This window comes from Amblyraja radiata, chromosome 13, assembly GCF_010909765.2.
Source record: "Amblyraja radiata isolate CabotCenter1 chromosome 13, sAmbRad1.1.pri, whole genome shotgun sequence".
In the NCBI taxonomy this organism is placed as follows: domain Eukaryota; kingdom Metazoa; phylum Chordata; class Chondrichthyes; order Rajiformes; family Rajidae; genus Amblyraja; species Amblyraja radiata.
The window spans coordinates 50352073-50373142 of record NC_045968.1 but is presented as its reverse complement, the minus strand read 5'-3'; the positions used below and the strand labels follow the sequence as shown (position 1 = coordinate 50373142).

General features: G+C 44.6%; 1 protein-coding gene across 1 annotated transcript in view; it reads left to right on the top strand.

Annotated features, from left to right (window-relative positions):
• Positions 1-2653: 2653 nt before the first annotated feature.
• The window catches only part of LOC116980011 (SPHK1 interactor, AKAP domain containing), a 132313-nt gene continuing 113896 nt past the window's right edge, over positions 2654-21070 (top strand). Inside the window, exons 1-2 of the mRNA XM_033032069.1 lie at positions 2654-2756; positions 16357-16467. Coding sequence (XP_032887960.1) covers positions 2664-2756; positions 16357-16467 — 204 coding nt within the window. The 5' untranslated portion in view covers positions 2654-2663. The remainder of the gene's footprint in view (positions 2757-16356; positions 16468-21070) is intronic.

The following is a 21070-nucleotide window of genomic DNA, read 5'->3' as shown; positions in this document are numbered from 1 at the left end:
GGCAAATGTGCAGTCAACACTTCAGGTTAAGAGCAGATGTTAGATTCATGGGAGCTGTTTTTGGAAGGGAGGATGCTCCACGAACTGCGGTGCATCTTGGACAATAGAGCTCATCCCCTCCATGGCACACTAGTCAACCTTCGGCAACAGACTGGTTCCACCAAGATGCAGTACAGAATGCCACAGGAGATCCTTCTTCCCTGTGGCTATCAAACTGTAAACTCCTCCCTCTTCTGTCATGGGGTAGACTGACTGCCCTCCCCAAATCTTTACACATCCCCAATCCTTTCCACTCGTCACTTTAATTTCATGTTTCATGTATTTTGTGTTTTGTCTGTTGGCAGATCAATTTCGCTCCTGGGATAAATAAAGTTCAATTGTATCTTATCGATTAGTTTAGTTTAGAGATACAGTGTGGAAACAGCCCCATCGGCCCACCGAGTCCATATTGACCAGCGATCCCCGTACACTAGCACCATCTTACACACTGGGGATAATGTTTCTTCCAGAGACAATTAACCTACAAACCTGCACGTCTTTGGAATGTGGGAGGTAAATGAGACACCCAGAGAAAACCCACGCAGGTCACGGGGAAAACAGACAAACACCGTACAGACAGCACCCGTAGTCAGGATTGAATCTTGGTCTCTGGTACTGTAAGGTAGCAACCCCTCACAGTGTGAATGAATCTATGCTTCTAGCCCATTAAAAGTAAAGCATATTGGATGAAATAGGAAGTCAATGGTCAATTAGAATACTTTGCACTGATGCTAAATCCTAACATGATAATTCAAGCACCGTAGAATAGAAAGGAAAATAAATTTGATTGATATTTTACAGACTGAATGAGAAAGGAAATTGCACTACTAATAAATTAGTTATTCCATTTTAGTGTGTGAACAAGGTACAGGTTAACGCTGTGATTATAATTTTCAGATCTGTTCTTATCTAAAGTGAACAGATTTGTAATAATTCTATCTATACAGATGACCAGTTCCATTATTGAAAAGATCCAAGAAAATAAAATGGATCAAAACCAGCTTGCACATAGAGATAAATATTCACAAACACCACAACCTAAGAGAGAAACACTAATCTGACAGTAGAGTGTGAGGAGGGAAGAATAGCAAGTCAGTGAGAGAGAGCAACTGAAAATAGGCAATGGATGTGGAGAGACATCATGAATGAATGTAGACTTTGTGAGTCAAGTTGGAGGAAGGATGGTACAGTTGTGCAGGAGTTGCAGCTTCATTAACCCAGGTTCGATCCTGGCCACAGGTGCTGTGTGCTATCGGCAGACATTTCCTGTTTCCTCCACACCAAATCTGGCCTGTAAATCATCTGTGTTGAGCAGTAAATGGTGGAATCTGGGAGACTTGGTATGGTACTTTATTTGTCCCATGTACGGAGGTACAGTGAAATTCATTTTGTATACAGTTCAGTACAAGTATCACTATATATAAGCACTTAGACACACCTTAGACAAGCATCTCAGATACTGTACAAGTGTATAGCAGTAGTACACTGAGCCAGTATACAGAGTCGCCGGTTTGGCTCCATTATCAAGTCTCAGTTGTTGTAAGTGCAGGGTTCTTGATCTGGCCATGAGGCCCGTTGTCATGGCGACGTTGCTGGGTCGGCCTGGCCAAGCGTAGCCATGGTGTCCTCCGCCACTGCCCCACTACTGTGTGCCACATGCGGTCCACATGCTCGGCCTCTTGGAGCAGCCTCCGGTCCAGCCGAGCTCCAGGCTGTTGCAGGGCCTCCAGCGGCCCATTCCCCCATCGAGACAGTGCACAGCCTCCCACAGCCGGTGCTCACCGGCCTCCATCTGACTCCCTCCACACTAGACTTAGTGAGAATGGGGTGAATAGGTTGAAGGGAAAATTAGCGGGAAAATAGGTTTTCTCTCTGAGCTGTTATCAGCTCAATAAGCTGAAATAGTATCCTATATTTTGAAAATAAATTTGAAATGAAGTCAATTAGTTTGCTTCTGTTTTCTTTTACCCTTTGCAGTGAACCTGCAGTGATGGGGAATGTCAATGGATGTATTCTTTGTGTGAGCGACAAGCTCACAACTCAGTGATGTTGAAGCTGGGAAGTTGTGCTTCCTTTGCATTTTGTTTTTAAAGCGCCAGTCAGCACCTGTTGAAAGGTAGCCATATGTTGAGGAGTTCCAGGAGCAGACCTCACAGCACTCTGGGCATCTGCTGTCAGTTGTAATTGTTAAAGTCCTACTGTCTCTCCACCACATCCCCCACTCCTCACCGAGACTGAAATAAGATGACGGTAAGAGAAAGAGCAAACAATATTTTCCCCTTAACTGAAGACCCAATGTTCAGACATCCTTCTGCTGTTAACTGTGCACTAAGATCTGTGCAATGGATATTTATGCTATCGAAAGGAATCGGGATGAAGTTTTAACTCAAATGGTTCTGTTCTGGAATGGTGCTTGAGTCAAAAGTTAGGGTACTATGAGCAATGCCAATGCTTCATTTATACCTGCAATGATCAGTGGGTTGGAGTTATAGGCAAAGTTAAAGAAAGACCAATGCTTCCTGCAGAGTTTTCAATGAGCAAGTACCCCTCTGGTGTGTGTGTGTGAATGTCTTACTTAATGTCAATTTTTTGTTTTCTATTGCAGTAACTTTGAAGCATCACAGATGCATCAATTCTCTGAGCAAAGTGAAACCACAGCAGGCTGTGCTGAGAGACCCACAGTTACTGCAGAAACCTCCATCACTGCATGTAAAAAGGTCAGTAATTTCACCACCTTAATGGTCAAACGCAGGCAGATGATAACTTAAATAGACATCTTGGTCGGCATGGATGAGTTAGTCTGAAAGCCCTGTTTCCGAGCCGTATCTCTCTGATTTAATGCATAATATGCTCTGTGTGCGACTTGTAATTGGCAATTACACAACTCCAGAAAATAAAGCATGGAATCTGACAGCTCACAGGTAATAACTGGACAAAGAACTTTCTGCCAATGGTCTGAAAGCTATTTCTTGATATTAGACCAGTTATTCGGTGTGAGGATCACCATATATCATTGCCAAAATATACCAGTAATCAGCTGTCAAGCACAGAACCGCAATTCAAACTGAATAAAACAGCATTTAAAAAGTACCATAAAAAAATTTAATTGGAATAATGAAATCTCTTTTATGTTTTATGTCATTGGCATCTTCAATTAAATTATAGAATGCAGCTCCCTCTCGCCTACATATGATCTCTTCCATTAAAATCCAGTCTTTAACATACTCCAATGTATCTTTTATTATTCTCATTATTCATCTAATCCCTTTGGAGAAGTTCCAGTCAGTAACTTCTTCCAAGGTATCCATTATCTGCCTTGTATTAAAAATTGAGCAGCTCCAATGCAGGTGGCAACAGCAATAAGTCGGCAATGTTAAATGATATAAAGGCTCATACCAGCCGAAAACACTAATACTAGTTTTTATTTAATCGGTTGAAATGAAAGAAAATATATACAGGATGTCAGATAGCAAAAAGGAATCAAAGTGCTTTTATTAAAAAGAAGCAGGATTCTACCCGAGGCCATCCACTATACTATTCAGCGACAGTAATCTCCTCACTGATGTTCAACTCATGTATTCCTTCCTGAATCAAGTTGGACAAAGTCTGGAGCCGAGACAATCTGACAGTATAGAATCGAATCATGTTGATAACTTTGATGGAGGTTTTGTGTGTTTGGGAATTAATGAGGTAGAACTTACTTCAACAAATTACATTGGTTTCATGCAGCGTTTAACTGCCCTTACTTTGCATGTATAATAGTGCAAGGGGACACAGGCAAACATTTTGGTTTGATTTTGTTTAGTTTAGAGATGCAGCGCAGAAACAGGCCCTTCAGCCCATCGAGTCCGCACCATCCAGCCATCCCCGCACATTAACGCTATCCTACACACACCAGGGACAATTTACATTTGTACCAAGCGTGTTAACCTTACAAACCTGTATATCTTTGGAGTGTGGGAGAAAACCGAAGATCTCGGGGAAAACCCACGCAGGTCAAGGGGTGGACGTACAAACTCCGTACAGACAGAACCCAGGCCTCCGGCACTGCAAGCGCTGTCAGGCAGCAACTCTACCGCTGCGCCGCTGAACATGGCTGATGGATCTGTACTTTGAACTACTTGGTGATTTCCATGCCCAGGGCTTTGCATGCAGCCCACACTTTCCAGCATGTCATTGACGCACAAGAACTTACATAAAAAACACAAGCAGAAAAAAGGCTCACCTGTAAAAGAAAACCCGACCTCAGGGTACTCACCTGACGGTCCGGTTCATCCTGTAACGGGACAGCCTAACTCCCGTTGCGGCCGCTGTTGCACTGCTGGCGTAATGCCGCGCCTGCGCACTGAGCGGGTTCTTCACGTAGTCACTCACGTGACTCCGAAGTAAAATTATCCATTTTGCACACACTCAGCCAACAGTACATGAAATGTGCAGCATGAATGATGGATGATAATCTCAAATATTCTTGGGGGTAAACTTTCCATGACAGACAATTGCACAGTTCCCTGCACCAGGAATTCATTAACAGTCAAACCTGACTACTCTCTCCTTTCTATACTTCAGAGAGTATGTATGGTATGTTTACATGTTCCTGGCTATTCTGGGGATCTCGACAATTCTCCTTCTCAGTCAAAGCCACACACAATTCAACATCGGCGTGCAGCTGAGCAGTGACTGGAGAGGCCTCTGGCCCTTAGCCCAGTACAGCTGCTTTTGATGTGATGGAAGGAACTCCAGGTGCCTTTTTAAATACAAAATGCTGAAGTAACTCAGCGGGCCAGGTAGCATCTCTGGAGAGAAGCAATTGGTCTGAAGAAGGGTCTCAACCTGAAACATCACCCATTCCTTCTCTCCAGAGATGCTGCCTCTAGCTCTGAGTTACTCCAGTATTTTGTGTCTATTCACAGCTGCTATTGATACCAGTGTATGATTGTGGGTATATGTGAGGTGGAAATCAATGAGTGAATGTGACGTGCAAATCTAGGGCTGAAACAGACTGAAAAGCAAGGAGGAAGATAAAGCACAGGATGTGGTGGAATCAGCCGATGAACTTATTGTTCCTGACCTGGTTAGGTTGTTAAACTGCTTCTGTCATAACATCCAAGATGAGGGCACAATGCTTCTTTTTCGATTCATCGACTCCTCGGGAAGCAGATGCTTTTTCTTCTTGGTGTTTAAGAAATAATGTATCCGTTCACCCTTTTCTAACCCTTTTCCTTCTCCTTCTCTTCTGCAATGCAACCAGCACTAACTCCAGTGAGGAAACATGAACTCCAATTGTTGTATGGCTGCCTTCCATATTAAAACCTCCAATTTCCATTTGCTCTATTATGTACCCCTGAGATAATACCTTGACATTTCCCAGCCTACATGTCATCTAATGCCTGAAACTCAGACGATGAAATCAAGTGGAGACACTCGAGACTGCAGATGCTGAAATCTGGAGTAAAAATTAAACATAGAAACATAGAAAAACAGGTACTGGAGTAGGCCATTCGGCTCTTCGAGCCAGCACCGTCATTCAATATGATCATGGCTGACCATCGAAAATCAGTACCCCATTCCTGCTTTTTCCCCCACATCTTTTGATTCCTTTAACCCTAAGAGCTAAATCTAACCCTCTCTTGAAAGCTGGAGGGCAGCATCTGTGGGGACAAAGGGGACAAAGGGGACAAAGGGGACAGTCGACTCTGCACCTGGACTGAGAGTGTAGATGGGAGAAGATCTTGGGGATCAGTGTCAGTGTCAGTGTAAAGAGGTAGGGGCGAGGAGCGAGGTAGGAGCTGGTCAGTGATAGGATTGATCCAGGTACGGAGGTGTAGATGGGTAGATGGAGCCAGGTGCGGAAGGAAAGATGGAAGTAGTGACAGAGACTGAGAGGTGATTCGTGGAGACAACAAGGAGCGGGAGATCATGGAATCTGATAAACAGAACCAGATAATGGAGGGGTGCAGAGCAGATGAAAACAGTGCAGGGCGGGGAGCGTGAATGTGCGGGTGATATGCTGATGAAACTATGTGGGAAATGGGAAAGAAGGGGGTGAGTGAGAAGATGTCTTGAGCCAAGACGCCCAGGCAGAATTTGAGATGCTGTTCGTTTGGTTTGCAATTGGACTCACCTGACATTGGAGGAGGCTAAGGACAGTCAGGTTGGTGTGGGAATGAGGAGAGAATCTTAGGCAAAACACAAAGTGCTGGAAGAACTCATCTACCTCATTGGTGACCCTCGGACTATCTTTGATCTGACTTTACTGGCTTTACTTTGCACTAAACGTTAATCCTTCATCATGTATCTATAAACTGTAAATGGCACGATTGTAATCATGTATTGTCTTTCTGCTGACTGATTAGCACGCAGCAAAAGCTTTTCACTGTACCTCGGTACACATGACAATAAACTAAACTGAACTGAACTGAAGAGGGTTTGCAATGATTTGCAACCAGGAGCTAAAGCTGACCTTAGGGAATAGTGCGTAGGTGCATGGCAAAGCAGATCAAGGGAATAGGGGCGTTTGTGGGTGAAAAGCTACCCATACAGGGTGCTTGGTCTGTACTTGGTCTTGCCGATGCAGCGGGGGCCATATCAAAAGCATTAAATGAGGTTGGATATGTTACATTTGAATCTCTGCCTCACCTGGCAGGTCTATGTTAGCTCTCTGGATGACGGTGAGGGAGGAGGTTATAGGGACAGGTGTTGCACCTCCTCCAGTTGCAGCGCAAAGTACCTGGGGACGGGATGGGTAGATGGGGAGGGATGAACGAACAAGGGAGTCATGAAGCCAGTGTTCCCTGATGAAGGAAGGAAGAGGTGGAGAGAGAAGATGTGAGGTGGGGTGGGATCCCGTTGCAGCTGGAGAATATGAAGAATGATGTGCTGTATAGCAAGGTAAGTGTGGTGAAAGGTGAGGACCACGGGAACTCTATATCTGTTCTGGAGGGAGGTGGGATGAGAGCGGAAGTGTGGGAAGTGGAGGGTGTGTGGGTGAAGGCTTCATCAACCACATGAAAGTGAAAGCCATATCTCCCAAATAAAGAAGGATATTTCAGATGGAACTGGAATGTTGAGCCTCATCCTGGGAACAGATAATCCTGGGTTCCTGGGACAGCTGCAGTTTGTAAACTGTACGAACTGGGGTGATTGTGCTTATGTACGGAGATAGTCTTGCTGAGCTGTATGCAAAAAACATATCTCACTGTACCTGGTACAGGTGACAACAAAGATACCATTGACCATTGAGATGAGGTGGAGATGGAGATACTGAGAGAAAGGGATCAAACGTTGCCTTTGAGTTGAGACTGCGGATTCATACTCGCCCAGTTAAGGGCCTGTCCCACATGGGCCGTCACTTAAGCGACAGGCCGGTAGTGACGGTCCCGCGAGAGTCGCGCACGTCATCATGTGCCCCCATAGCCGTCTGGAGCGCGTGACGTAATTTGAAGATGTACACAAAATGCAGGAGTAACTCAGCGGGACCGACAGCATCTCTGGAGAGAAGGAATGGATGATGTTTCAGGTCGAGACCCTTCTTCAGTCTGAAAAAAGGGTCTTGACCTGAAACGTCATCCATTCCTTCTCTCCAGAGATGCTGCCGGTCCCGCTGAGTTACTCCTGCATTTTGTGTCTATCTTCAATTTTCTTGACCCCACTCTGGGAGTAGAAGTGGGGGCGGATCCGGATCCGCAATGGCCATGAACCGCAGGCTGAGTTGGATGATCATTTGCCTGCCTCTGCAGGTGAGACGTTGCGTCATGCCAGGGTCTTGGGCCTGTCCCACTTTGGCCGTCAGTTACGCGACAGGCCGGTGGCGCGCGAAGATTTAGTGCAGGACGAAGTCCACACTCCTCCATGCCACTCCATGCGCCCGTCCCGCGCTACCCACCGCTACCCATGGACTACCCACACGCTACCCACACGCTAGCAGGTCGCGTAAAAGGTGCGCGAAAGACAGCCAAGTGGGACAGGCCCTTCAGCTTCTGTATATTCTTTCCCGGAATTCTGTATTCCTCCAAGGTATCAAGGTTGCCACCTTCAGAAATAATGGTGTGGATTTCACGTTATTGGTTGCCTGATCTACCGTAAATACTTGCAGCCAGAATGTACCCTGTCCCTTTGCCCCTCCTCCTCTGCCAGCAGTGTTTTAGCAGTCAGCTTGTCTGGATAAACATTATCAGTGCATGCTGAAAACTTTGTGTTCTCTACGTCAGTGGGGGTTGGTGAGTTTAAGTTAGGAGAAAAGTGAATGAACGGCATTCTAAAATGGCGAAAGGAACGCAAACATAAATACCAAGACACAAGAGAAATTACAGAATTTTAGGTAAAGTGCTGGAAGAACTCAGCGGGTCAGGCAGCATCTGTGGAGAGAATGGACAGGCGACATTTCAGGTTGAGATCCTTCCTCAGAATGATTGGAATAGGATGGAGACAGATAGAAAAGGGAGGTTGGGGCAGGATAAAGCCTGGCAAGTGATAGGTGGATAAAAGTGATGGAAGGGGGGTGGGGGGGGGGGGGGGGGGGGGGTTGGTGAGCAGATGAGTGGAGTAAGTGGTAGAGGCAAGAGGTGAAAATGAGACAATAGTGTGCCAGATAGGAGAGGAGGAGTGAAATGTAAGGAGAGATGTGGGGGGAGGAGAGTGGGGAAGGGAAAGAGGGTGGTTAAGGGAAATGGGGGACTCAGCGATGGGAAATAAGTGTAAAAGGAGGGGTGAAAAGCTGGGTGACAGGGAGATAGCGGGAGGTATAGGAGCGCACCAGGGTGGGGTAGGGTGTATGGGAAAGAAAGAGGTGGTGCGGAGGTTATTACTGTAGTTGAAGAATTGAATGTTCATACCTTTGGGTTGTAAGCCACCCAAGCAGAATATGAAATGTTGTTCCTTCACTTTGTGTGCCACCTGACTCTTGCAATAGAGGAGGCCAAGAATGGAAATGTTGGTTTGGCAATGGGAATTAAAATGATTAACAACTGGAAGATCCAGCAGGCCTTGATGGACAGAGCACAAATGGTCGGTGAAACGGCCTATGCTTAGTCTCGCCGATGTAAAGGAGGCCATTTTGGGAACACCAAATGTAGTATACAAGGTTTGAAAAGAAGTACATGAGCTACTGTCTTATCTGGATAGGCTGCTGGGATCCTGGATGGAAGTGAGGGAAGAAGTGTAGGGACACATATTTCACCTCTTGTGGTTGGAGGTGAAAGTATTTGGGGAGGAAGTGGTTTGGGTGGGAAGGGATGAATGAACCAAAGATTTATGGAGAGAGTGGCCTCTATGGAAAGCAGAAATTGAAGGAGACTGGAAGATATGACCGGTGGTGGAACTGTCGGAGAATGATGTGTTGTATGCAGAGGCTGGTGGAGTGGAAGGTGAGGGCCAGGGGAACTGAATCCTTGTTCTGTCTGGGGGGAAGGGGAACAAGAGCGGAACTGGAGGGCACAGCAGAGACAAGTGAGGTCTCCATCCACAACAGCTGTGGGGAAACCTCGTTTACTGAAGAAAGATGACATCTTGGATATCCTCAGTATCCACATCTTGCGAACAGATGTGGCGGAGATGGAGAAATTGAGAGTAAAAGATGACGTCCTTACAAAGAGGCAGGGTGGGAGGGGGTGTAGTCAAGGTAACTGTGGGAGTCAGTGGATTTGTAGTAGACGTCAGTATATAGTCTGTTCCCTGCGATATAAATACCATTATTTATATATATGTCCTACCTATTATGCTTTCTCACTGGAAATATCATTAAAGTTAAATCAACCAATGTAATCACTTTTTTTACCAATAATGTTAAAGAGAGCATGGAAAATTAGATTACTTTCAAGCAGATTTGACTTAAAGTTAACTTTTGATTTCACAATCAATCCAAGATCAGCATGCTCTCCCAGGCCCACAAAACCTCTAGGGTCTACTGCATCTCCTCATTGATTCAGTATATTAAGATTTATTTTTTATGAGAACTGAACACTGCAACCTGCATTCATGGTTTTAACGTACTGCTAACCAGGGCCAGGATTGAAAATACTGCTGCTTTAGTATATTTGTCTCTAACCGCGCACAGTGATTCATTTTCTGCAGCTATTATTAGAAACAAATTTAGCATGCCATTAATTGGAAGCGCAAATTTAACACACTGTTGACCTCATAATGAGAGGAGTCTGGAGTGGTGCAGCACAGATTCCTGCAGGTTTTCTGTTTACGTAGACTAATCAGTTGAGCGATATTTTAATTTAAGAAAACAGCCAGTAGTCTCGATGCTAACCTGATTTAAGTGGAACGTAAATCCCTCTTAAAATTATCATGTTTCCCTTCTGGTTTCAAATCCTGCTGTCTCTGAATGAAATTATGTTTAAATAGGTCTCCATGTGGGCTCAATTCTCTTTATATCAGCTTTCATAAGAACATTAGGAGTGGGACTGGGAGTGGGAGTATGTCAGTCGGTTCCACGGGTCTCCTTAATTAGTCTATAAGATGATGGTGGATCCAATCTTGGCCTCAACATCACTTCCAGGGCTGGATTTAGATGAAGAGAGGCCCTAAGCTATTTCACTTGTGAGCCCCCCACCCCCCATTCCATGGTCCAGAGGTAAGTAGGAGGAGGTGTCCGAGAGTTGGCGCGTGGCCTCAGCTTTGTAGAGATCAACGCATCAGACAACCATGGCACCTCCCTTGTCGGTGGGTTTGATCACCCAGTCTGGGTTGTTGTGGAGTGAGTTGATAGCTGTACGTTCAGGGGGGGAGAGATTGGAGTGAGACAGGGGAGGGGAGTTGAGGTGGTTGATGCCCCGCCGGTAGTTTTGGATAAAAAGGTCTAAAGCCAGAAGATGGCCATGAGGGGGGGTCCACGAGGAGGGGGTTCATTGGAGACGGGAAAAAGGATCATCAATAGGGGGCGAGGACTCCTTTCCATGGAAGAACGCGTGAGGTGGAGGCGACGGTAGAAGAGCTCCAAGTCGTGGTGGGCGCGGAACTCATTGAGGTGGGGACGGAGTGGGACAAAGTTAACGCCTCTGCTGAGGACCGACAGTTCGGTGTCGGAGAAGGGGAGGTCAGGGGGGATGGTGAACACATGGCAGGGATGGGGGTTGGGGCCAGAGGAAGGCAGGTGAGTGAACTGAGGCCAAGGCGATGTCTGATGGGGGGGGGGGGGGGTGGTCAGGGGGTAGGGGGGGTATGAGGACTGTAGTGTGGGTGGGGAAGAGCAGGGGTCACATAGTTTGAGGGGGATGGGGAAGACCCAGTGGACCAGCCACTGAGGTTATCAGAGTTGGGGAGACTGGCACTAGGACCCAGTGCAGTCAAACCCAGGGGAGTGGGAATTAGCAGCGTGGAGGCTTCAGGCCCAGTCTCCAGGTAAGACGACGGCTGCGGGCTGCTGGAGGGCACTGGAGTGGCGACGGTCGGCGGACCCGATGGTACGAGTCCGCGGGCAGTAGAGTCGGGGTCGGCGAGCGATGCGTGGGAGGTCCCGGTGGGCGGATGGTAGGTGGGGCGGTGTGGATCGGCCAGCCCGGTGAGGGATGACGTGAGTAGGGCGCGGTGCGGCGGCCATGTTCGGAGAGCCCCGGTCCGGCGGCGATGTTCGGTAGGTCCGATCCGGCGGCGATGTTGGATGGGCCCGGTGCGGCGGCATTGTTGGGTGGGCCCAGTGCGAGGTGGGTCGGCCAGGTGCAGATGCGAGGTGGATAGGCCCCAGTGCGGATTGGAAGTGGCTAGGCCCCCAGTGCGGATGTGAGGTGGATAGGCCCCCAGGTGCAGCGGCGAAGGTCGGCAGGGGGAAGAGTTAAATAAACTACATACCTTTTTCTTTGTCCTGCACTTCCAATGATCCAAGGATCTGTGGAGCAAATGCCTCTCCACAACGAATATAAACCTCACCTGCATTTTAATCCCTCCCCCCCCCCTCTCCCCCCCACACCACCAAAGCCACCGGAAACGCAAGCACAGCGCCACCGATGGTAGATTTTGTAACAACGCCAACGATCGCACAGCACCACTGATGGTAGGTTTTGTAACAACGCCACCATCTCAAAAGTTTAACACACCTTGGTGCAGCAAGCATAGGTCCCCCTAGATCTCGAGGCCCTAAGCTTAAGCTTGTCTAGCTTAAACGTAAATCCGGCCCTGATCACTTCCCCCTCTGTCACCATACTCATTGACTCTCTTGATGTTCAAATGCCTGTAAGTCTTGACTTGGAATACCGTCAAAAGATGAGATTATACAGTACCAACATTCTGTTGTTGAATAACCTGCTCCCCCTCCAATTGTACTATCCCAGTCCATTCTTCGCTGATGATCCCATACGATTGTAGCAAACCTGATACACCTGAAGAAGGGTCTCGACCCGAAACGTCACCCATTCCTTCTCTCCAGAGATGCTGCCTGTCCCGCTGAGTTACTCCAGCTTTTTGTGACTATCTTGACTCTTGACTGATGAATAAACGGACGTGCGATATGAAAATTTGGAGCCAGCGAATTCCGTAAGCAATGTAGAGTCTGGTGCTAACGAGGATAGGAGGAAGTACATCAGGCTAATTACACTGGCAGATTTATGTAGAATCTTCTTGGATAACAGGGAATCCTTGATAGTCATCTAACTAGTTTAGCAAAAAAAAACTTTGATTGAATTGTAAGGCATATATGAGTTTCTTAAGATGATTCAATTAGACAAGTAATTAGTTAAAAGCACCAAGGACGTTGGTTACTGTCCCTATTAAAAAAAGCCCTACAAATTTGAAGAAAGATATAAAAATGGCACTTTTATAAAATTACTGTATAACTTCCTTCCACTACTACTTCAGGCAATTCAACCCAGATTACTGCATTACAGTCACGATACAGATTACAGTCCCAGTGTAGAGATAGCACCTGAAACATTGACTAATAACTTTAGTGTCTACAGATGCTGCTTGAGCCATTGAGTTTTTCCAGTGTCTGTTTTGCTGTGGGAAGGTGTAGTTTACTCAGTCATTTCCTGTTCCTGCTCCATATGTTCCTATGTACAGTACTGGTTGCATGTGATTTATTTTGTAGAATATATATGCTAAATGTCACCCATTTTGGGTTTCCAATTAGTGCCATTGCTGAATTATCAGAGTTTAGAAATATAATAACAATTATGCTCAATTTGACAATGGGCATTCACTAATGTGGAATTAATGACACTGCTTCCCTTGTTGAAGATTTTACTACAATGCACAACATTTATACTTGACATGTAAATTCAATGCGTGGTTACATGGGAGGACATTAACATCTATTTTAGTTCCACTTGTTGCTATACGACATATGGAAAAGAAGCTCATATCATCTAACTCATAGATTAATATCACATTCATGTGGATGTTGATTTTGAGCATTGGAATTATCTTCCTCGTGAGGGAATGCAAGAAAGGGTGTGCTGATCAATAAACGGGCAGCAAATTCCAAACTGAAGACACTCAATCACATCTGACAAAATTGTTCTGTTCCCTTGTTCCTGAAAATGGTGTTTTTGCATTCCTGTACTGTGTGTAAAAGAGCAATCATCATGCTTTACCATTTTTATAGACACCACAAGAACACATGTCAATTTAGCAAGCTGCTATAGATAAATTGTATACAATGTATTTAACATAAGAGGAATGTACTGAGCTTGCAGGGACATGTAAGCGGAAGGCACCATAATGGACATTGACAAGACTTCTCAGTGACTGTATGAGCAGCATAAATTCTTTCTGTTTTGCTCAAGAGAATTGACTTGTATTCACCTTTTAGGACTCTAGCTCCCCAATAATTGTTGTTTTCTTCTATAAAATATTTATAATTTCTCCAAAAATGATCCTGCAAAAAGGATTGAATGACAGGGTGGTATAAAATGGATGCTAAATGCAAGTCGTTGTCATCAGCTCTTTGCTTTGTCAGCATGGCAGGTATTTCTCACCAGAGATGCTGCCTGTCCCACTGAGTTACTCCAGCATTTTGTGTCTACCTTCAGTTTAAATCAGCACAACATGGCAAATACCTTTCTGCTATTGCAAGATGAACCCATATTCATGTCTCTGAAGTGAAGCAAGAAAATAAATTGGTTTATTTAAAAAGAGAGGGTCCCTGCACTGCGCTAGTTATAGAATGAATTCCAAACCTCCATTCATTTCACATCACCCTAAACCTATTTTTTGGCAAGTGTTTATCTAGAAGTTCCCCAGTAGCAATATCTGCATGTTAGTTTAGAGTACACCCTTTCAGGCTGTGCACTACTGCATGGATTGTAAATGCTGCAGTGGAAAGCATTGGGGCAGATCTTCTGCTGAGATCCACTTAGATCTGATCGCAGGCAACCAGGCCATTCCCAATCTAGACATACCTTCAAGGTCGGCAGAGGAGCGGCAGGTGAAGGAGTGAGTACGGGGGTTGGTTAAGGAATTTAAATTAGCAAATCGGTAAATTAACTAATTAGTGAATTAGTCAATTTATCAGCTAATATAAGCAAGGTTTGCTCTAGGGGGAGCGGCCTGTCGGGGAGTGGCCTTGTCAAGGGAAGTCCCTTGTGAGAAAAGTGAGAGTTTTTGACTCGAGTGCCTTGTGAGAAAAGTGCGAGTCTTTGGCTCGAGAGTCTTCGGCAAGGAGGCTGAGGTGAGGAGACTACTCCAAAGTTAGAGAGGGTGAAACACAGTGAAGAAATGACAGGTAAGCTGATTCAATGTGATGAGTGGGATCTGATTCAGTGTGATGTGGGAGGCCAGGGACACCGCTGGTGCCTCTGGCTGCTACAACTGTGGAAAATGTGTCCAGGTTCAGCTCCTGAAGGACCATTTTGGGACACTGGAGAGGCAACTGGATGTCCTCGGGTTCATCCGGGAAAATGAGTGTTTTCTGGACAGGACTCCTAATTGGAGGAAGGACATCCTTGCTAATGAGTGAGTGCAGCATAGGTTCACGAGGTTAATCCCCGGGATGGCAGGACTGTCATATGAGGAAAGATTGGAAAGACTGTCCTTGTATTCACTGGAGTTTAGAAGGATGAGAGGGTATTTTATAGAAACATATAAAATTATAAAAGGACTGGACAAGCTAGATGCAGGAAAAATGTTCCAATGTCGGGGGAGTCCAAAACCAGGAGCCACAGTCTAAGAATAAAGGGGAGGCCATTAAAAACTGAGATGAGAAAAAACTTTTTCACCCAGAGAGTTGTGAATTTGTGGAATTCTCTGCCACAGAAGGCAGTAGAGGCCAATTCACTAGATGAATTTAAAAGAGAGTTGTTAGATAGAGCTCTAGGGGCCAGCGGAATCAAGGGGTATGGGGAGAAGGCAGGCACCGGTTATTGATTGTGGATGATCAGCCATGATCACAATGAATGGTGGTGCTGTCTCGAAGGGCCAAATGGCCTTCTCCCGCACCTATTTTCTATGTTTCTATGTTGGGCTTAATTACAGCCATCAGGCCTTCTAGAGTGACAGCCAGGACATTTCTGCACTGCAGTAATGGACATCACGGAGTCTAACTGGTCGGGGCCAGATTTCTCAGAGTTTAAAGATGAAAATCTACTTGATGAGTCTGTCCCAGATTAGATCTGGTGCAAGAGTTATGGTCCCATTAAATAAAAAAGAGAAATTGGCTGCTGGCAAAATAAAGCAAGTCTGATTTAATTATCTGATCTAATTAAGTTAATCTAAATGTTTTCATTGCATGTATATGTTAAATAAACACTAATCTTTTCAATTGCTTTTGATGTTATTTTATTAATATTTATTAATACTTTGCTATGAACCAGGTGTTTTTGAAAGCTTTTTTAATATCTACTTATATCTACAGTGGATTTCTTGAGCAATGATGCTAAAATCTTTAATACTTTACCATTATCCCACGTAGCAGAAATATTATGTTCCCAATGCTGACCTCCCCAGAACTGAGCTAACACACAAAGTGTTGGTGAAACTCAGCAGGGTCAGGGAACATCTGTGGAGGGAATGGACAGAGGAGTTTTGGGTGGATTGATTAGGGAGGGAGAGAGTTGGAAAAGAGCTGGCACAATGCAAACACCATCTGTCCATTGGCTCCACAGATGGTGCCTGACACACTGAGTTCTTCCAGCGCTTTGTGCTTTACTAAAGATTCCAGCATTTGCAGTTTCTTGTGTCTCCTTCTCCGAACTGCACCTGTTATTGCTTTTGTGTCATAATTCCCACAAAGCAAGCAGTGCCTTTTGATGCAAAACAATTTTCTCACTTTTACAATGAATGAAATAAAAACCAGACTACACTGGGAATAAAACGCACTTGCTGATGATGTAACAAAGCTGCAGACTGAATCAAGGAGCTAAATTGTTTTTTGTTTTTCAACAGGTCCTCTGCAGCAACAGTTTATTGGACTCTGCGGAATATTGGCTGCGCAATGAGAAGAGGCTCTGCCAGATTGGATTCCTGGAGGATAAGGAAAGAACCAGCTGTCCCACGGTATGTCTGATGAAAATTAAAGGATTTAGACTCAGTAACCTGAGGGAATTTGAATGATTTAAGTTATTCACAAATATTGACTGAGATGGGGGAGGAGAATACATATCAATCATCGTGTGAGTTTAAGATTAGACAATGGACAATAGACAATGGGTGCAGGAGTAGGTAATTCAACCCTTCGAGCCAGCACCGCCATTCACTGTGATCATGGATGATCATCCACGATCAGTATCCCGTTTCTGCCTTCTCCCCATATTCCTTGACTCCGCTATCTTTAAGAGGTCCATCTAACTCTCTCTTGAAACCATCAAGAGAATTGGCCTCCACCATCCTCTAAGGCAGAGAATTCCACAGGTTCACAACTCTCTGGGTGAAAATGTTTTTCCTCATCTCCGTCCTAAATGGCATATCCCTTATTCATAAACTGTGTCCCCTGGTCCTGGACTCCCACAACAGGGAACATGTTTCCTGCTTCTAGCGCGTCCAATCCCTTAATAATCGTCTATGTTTCAATCAGATAGCCTCTCATCCTTCTAAATTCCAGTGTATACAAGCCCAGTCGCTCCATTCTATCAAAATATGGCAGTCCCGCCATCCCGGAAATTAACCTCAAGAACCTACGCTGCACTCCCTCAATAGCAAGAATGTCCTTCCTCAAATTTGGAGACTATAACTGCACACAATACTCTAGGTGTGGTCTCACTAGGACTCTGTACAACTGCAGAAGGACCTCTTTGCTCATAAACTCAACTCCTCTTGTTATGAAGGCCAACATGCCATTTGCTTTCTTCACTACCTGCTGTACCTGCATGCTTACTTTCAGTGACTGATGAACAAGGACACCCAGGTGTCATTGTACTTCCCCTTTTCCCAACTTGACACCATTTAGGTAATAATCTGCTTTCCTGTTTTCGACATCAAAGTGGTTAACCTCACATTTATCCACATTAAACTGCATCTGCCATGCATCTGCCCACTCACCCAACCTGTCCAAGTAACCCTGCATCCTCATAGCATCCTCCTCACAGTTCACACTGCACCGAGCTTTGTGTCATCTGCAAAGTTGCTAATGTTACTTTTAATCCTTCATCTAATCATTAATGCATATTGTACATTAATGATGCACTAGTCACTGCCTGCCATTCATAAAGGGACCCGTTAATCCCTACTCGTTGTTTCCTGTCTGCCAACCAATTTTCTATCCATGTCAGTACCCTACCCCCAATACCATGTGCTCTAATTTTGCCCACAAATCCCCTATGTGGGAGCTTCTCAAAGGCTTTCTGAAAGTCCAGGGACACTACATCCCCTGGCTCTCCCTTGTCCATTTACTTAGTTACATCCTCAAAAAATTCCAGATGATTAGTCGAGCATGATTTCCCCTTTGTAAATCCATGCTGACATTGATCTATCCTGTTACTGCTATCCAAATGTGCCGCTATTTCATAATTTATAATTGACTCCAGCATCTTCCCCACCACCGATGTCAGGCTAACAGGTCTATAGTTCCCTATTTTCTCTCTCCCTCCCTTTTTTTAAAAATGGGATAACATTAGCTACACTTCAATCCACGGGAACTGATTCTGAATCTATAGAACATTGGAAAATGATCACCAATGCATCCACAAATTCTAGAGCCACTTCCTTAAGTACCCTGGGATGCAGACCATCAGGCCCTGGGGATTTATCAGACTACCCAACACCATTTCATGCCTAATGTGAATTTCCTTCAGATCCTCCATCATCCCAGATCCTCTGGCCACTGGTACATCTGGGAGATTGTTTGTGTCTTCCTTAGTGAAGACAGATCCAAAGTACCTGTTCAACTCGTCTGCCATTTCCTTGTTCCCCATAATAAATTCACTTGTTTCAGTCTTCAAGGGTCCAACTTTGGCCTTAACTAATTTTTTCCTCTTCACATACCTAAAAGAAGCTTTTACTATCCACCTTTATATTCTTGGCTGGCTTACCTTCATACCTCATCTTTTGTCCCCATATTGCCTTTTTAGTTATTATCCGTTGCTCTTTAAAATGTTCCCAATCCTCTGGCTTCCCGCACATCTTTGCTATGTTATACTTCTTCTCTTTTATTTTTATACTGTCCACGACTTTTCTTGTCAGCCACGGACGCCCCTTACTCCCCTTAGAATCTTTCTTCCTCTTTGGAATGAAATGATCCTGCACCTTCTGTATTATTTCCAGAAATACCTGCCATTGTTGTTGGACTGTCATCCCTGCTCAAATCATTCCAGTCAACTTTGGCCAGCTCCTCCCTTGTGGCTCCATAGTCCCCTTTGTTCAACTGTAATGCTGACACTTCCGATTTTCCCTGCTCCCTCTAAAATTGCAGATTAAAACTTACCATATTATGGTCACTACCTCCTAATGGCTCCTTTACCTCGAGTCCCCTTTATCAAATCCGGTTCATTACACAACACTAAATCCAGAATTGCCTTCTCCCTGGTAGGTTCCATTAAAAGCTGCTCTAAGAATCCATCACAGAGGCACTCCACAAACTCCCTTTCTTGGGGTCCAGTACCAACCTGATTTTCCCAGTCTACCTGCATGTTGAAATCTCCCATAACAACTGTAGTATTACCTTTGCGACATGCCAGTTTTAACTTGATTCAACTTGCACCCTATATCCAGGCTACTGTTTGGTGGCCTGTAGATAACTCCCATTAGGGTATTTTTACCCTTACAATTCCTCAGTTCTATCCATACTGACTCTACATCTCCTGATTCCATGTCAACCCTTGCAAGGGGCTGCATTTCATTCATCACCAACAGAGCTACCCCACCCCCTCTGCCCACCTGTCTGTCTATTCGATAGGATGTATACCCGTGAATATTCAGTTCCCAGCCCTGGTACTCATGCAGCCATGTCTCTGTAATTCCCACCTCATACTTGCCAATTTCTAACTGAAGCTCATCCACTTTATTTCTTATGCTTCGTGCGTTCATATATAATACTTTTAATCCATCACTCCCCTCACCTTTCACATCAATTCCTATTTCACTTGGCCTTACTCTCCAATTCCTTCCTGAGCTTTCTGCCCCGTTAATTCTGGTGTCTTTCTTAACGTTTCTTATTCTCTCTTTCCCTTTAACTCCATCCTTATATTTCCAGTTTGTTTCCTGAAGTTTTGCCTTGTCTGTTTTTCATTGCTGTCACTGGATTGTATTATGTAGGCTTTTTGCATTTGAAGAAAGGCTCGAAGCAAGCTAGATTTTACTCCCATGAGGGACATTATTGCAATTTATGTCTTTTCTTCAGTTTTCAAGAATCCACTTTCAGTATTTCAGCAAATAATCAAAAAATCCCAGAGAATCCTGGCCATTTATGTATCACCTAATATCACAAAACTGATGAACTGAACTTTATCCTAGACTCTTCTTCAGACCATGGAGTCTGAAGAAGGGTCTCAACCCGAAACATCACCCATCTCTTCTCTCCTGAGATGCTGCCTGTCCCACTGAGTTACTCCAGCATTTTGTGTCTATCTTTCTCTTTCATTCTCTCATCTATTGTCACACCAGTAGTGTTGATCACTATCTTAAACTGATCTTTGTTCTGAGACAATAACCATGCAAGATAAAGGATAGTAACATTTTATTTTGTACATTAGGTAAATGTAAAATAGGAAATTCATTTTGGCACCTATGGGGAGATCTTCCCCAATTTGTGAAGTAACTGCACACAAGTAAATCTAGCCATTTTACAACAATGTATTAAAATAAATTAAACATTGGGCTTTTACCCCAACACTTCATACAAAGCTTCTGAATGAAACTAAGATGTCAATTTCCGAGTTCCAAATTTATCAAGAACCAGTGTATGATAATCTAAATCTGTTAGCTCTGCAAGTTTTGATTCATTAGAATTAAGTAATCATATTGGGCGAGTTAAAACAATATTTCAAACTAGCTATTATAGTAACAAAATGTTGGAAGTGCTCAGTAATGAGGTAACATCTGCAGTGTGAGATGGTATTACCAGCTGGATGAGGCGGATGGATCAACACTGCTGAAAGGGCAGGAAGACCAGGATTTCCACACATATCTAAACTTGGGAATCCAGAATTTCAGAGGTTTGTAAGTTCATAATTGATAGGAGTAGAATTAAGCCATGTGGCCCTTTCAGTCTACTCTGCAACTTATCATGGCTGATCTATCTCTCCCTCTCCACCCCATCATCCTGCCTTCTCCTCATAACCCCTGACACCCGTACTAATTAAGAATCTATCAATCTCCGCATTCAAAATATCAATTGACTTGGCCTCCACAGTCTTCTGTCAATAGTTTCTTCTGTAACTGGAGTATATGAGGAGGAATTTGTTTAATCAGAGGGTGGCGAATCTGTGGAATTCTTTGTCACACAAGGCTGTGGAGTCCAAGTCAATAGTTATTTTTAAGGCAAAGATAGATAGATTCTGTATTAGTACAGGTGTCTGGGGATTATGGGGGGAAGGCAGGAGAATGGGGTTAGGAGGAAGAAATACTGAAGATCAGCCATAATTGAATGGCAGAGTATAATTGATGGGCCTAATGGCCTAATTCTGCTCCTATCACTTATGACCTTATGACATGGAGTCCAGTAGTC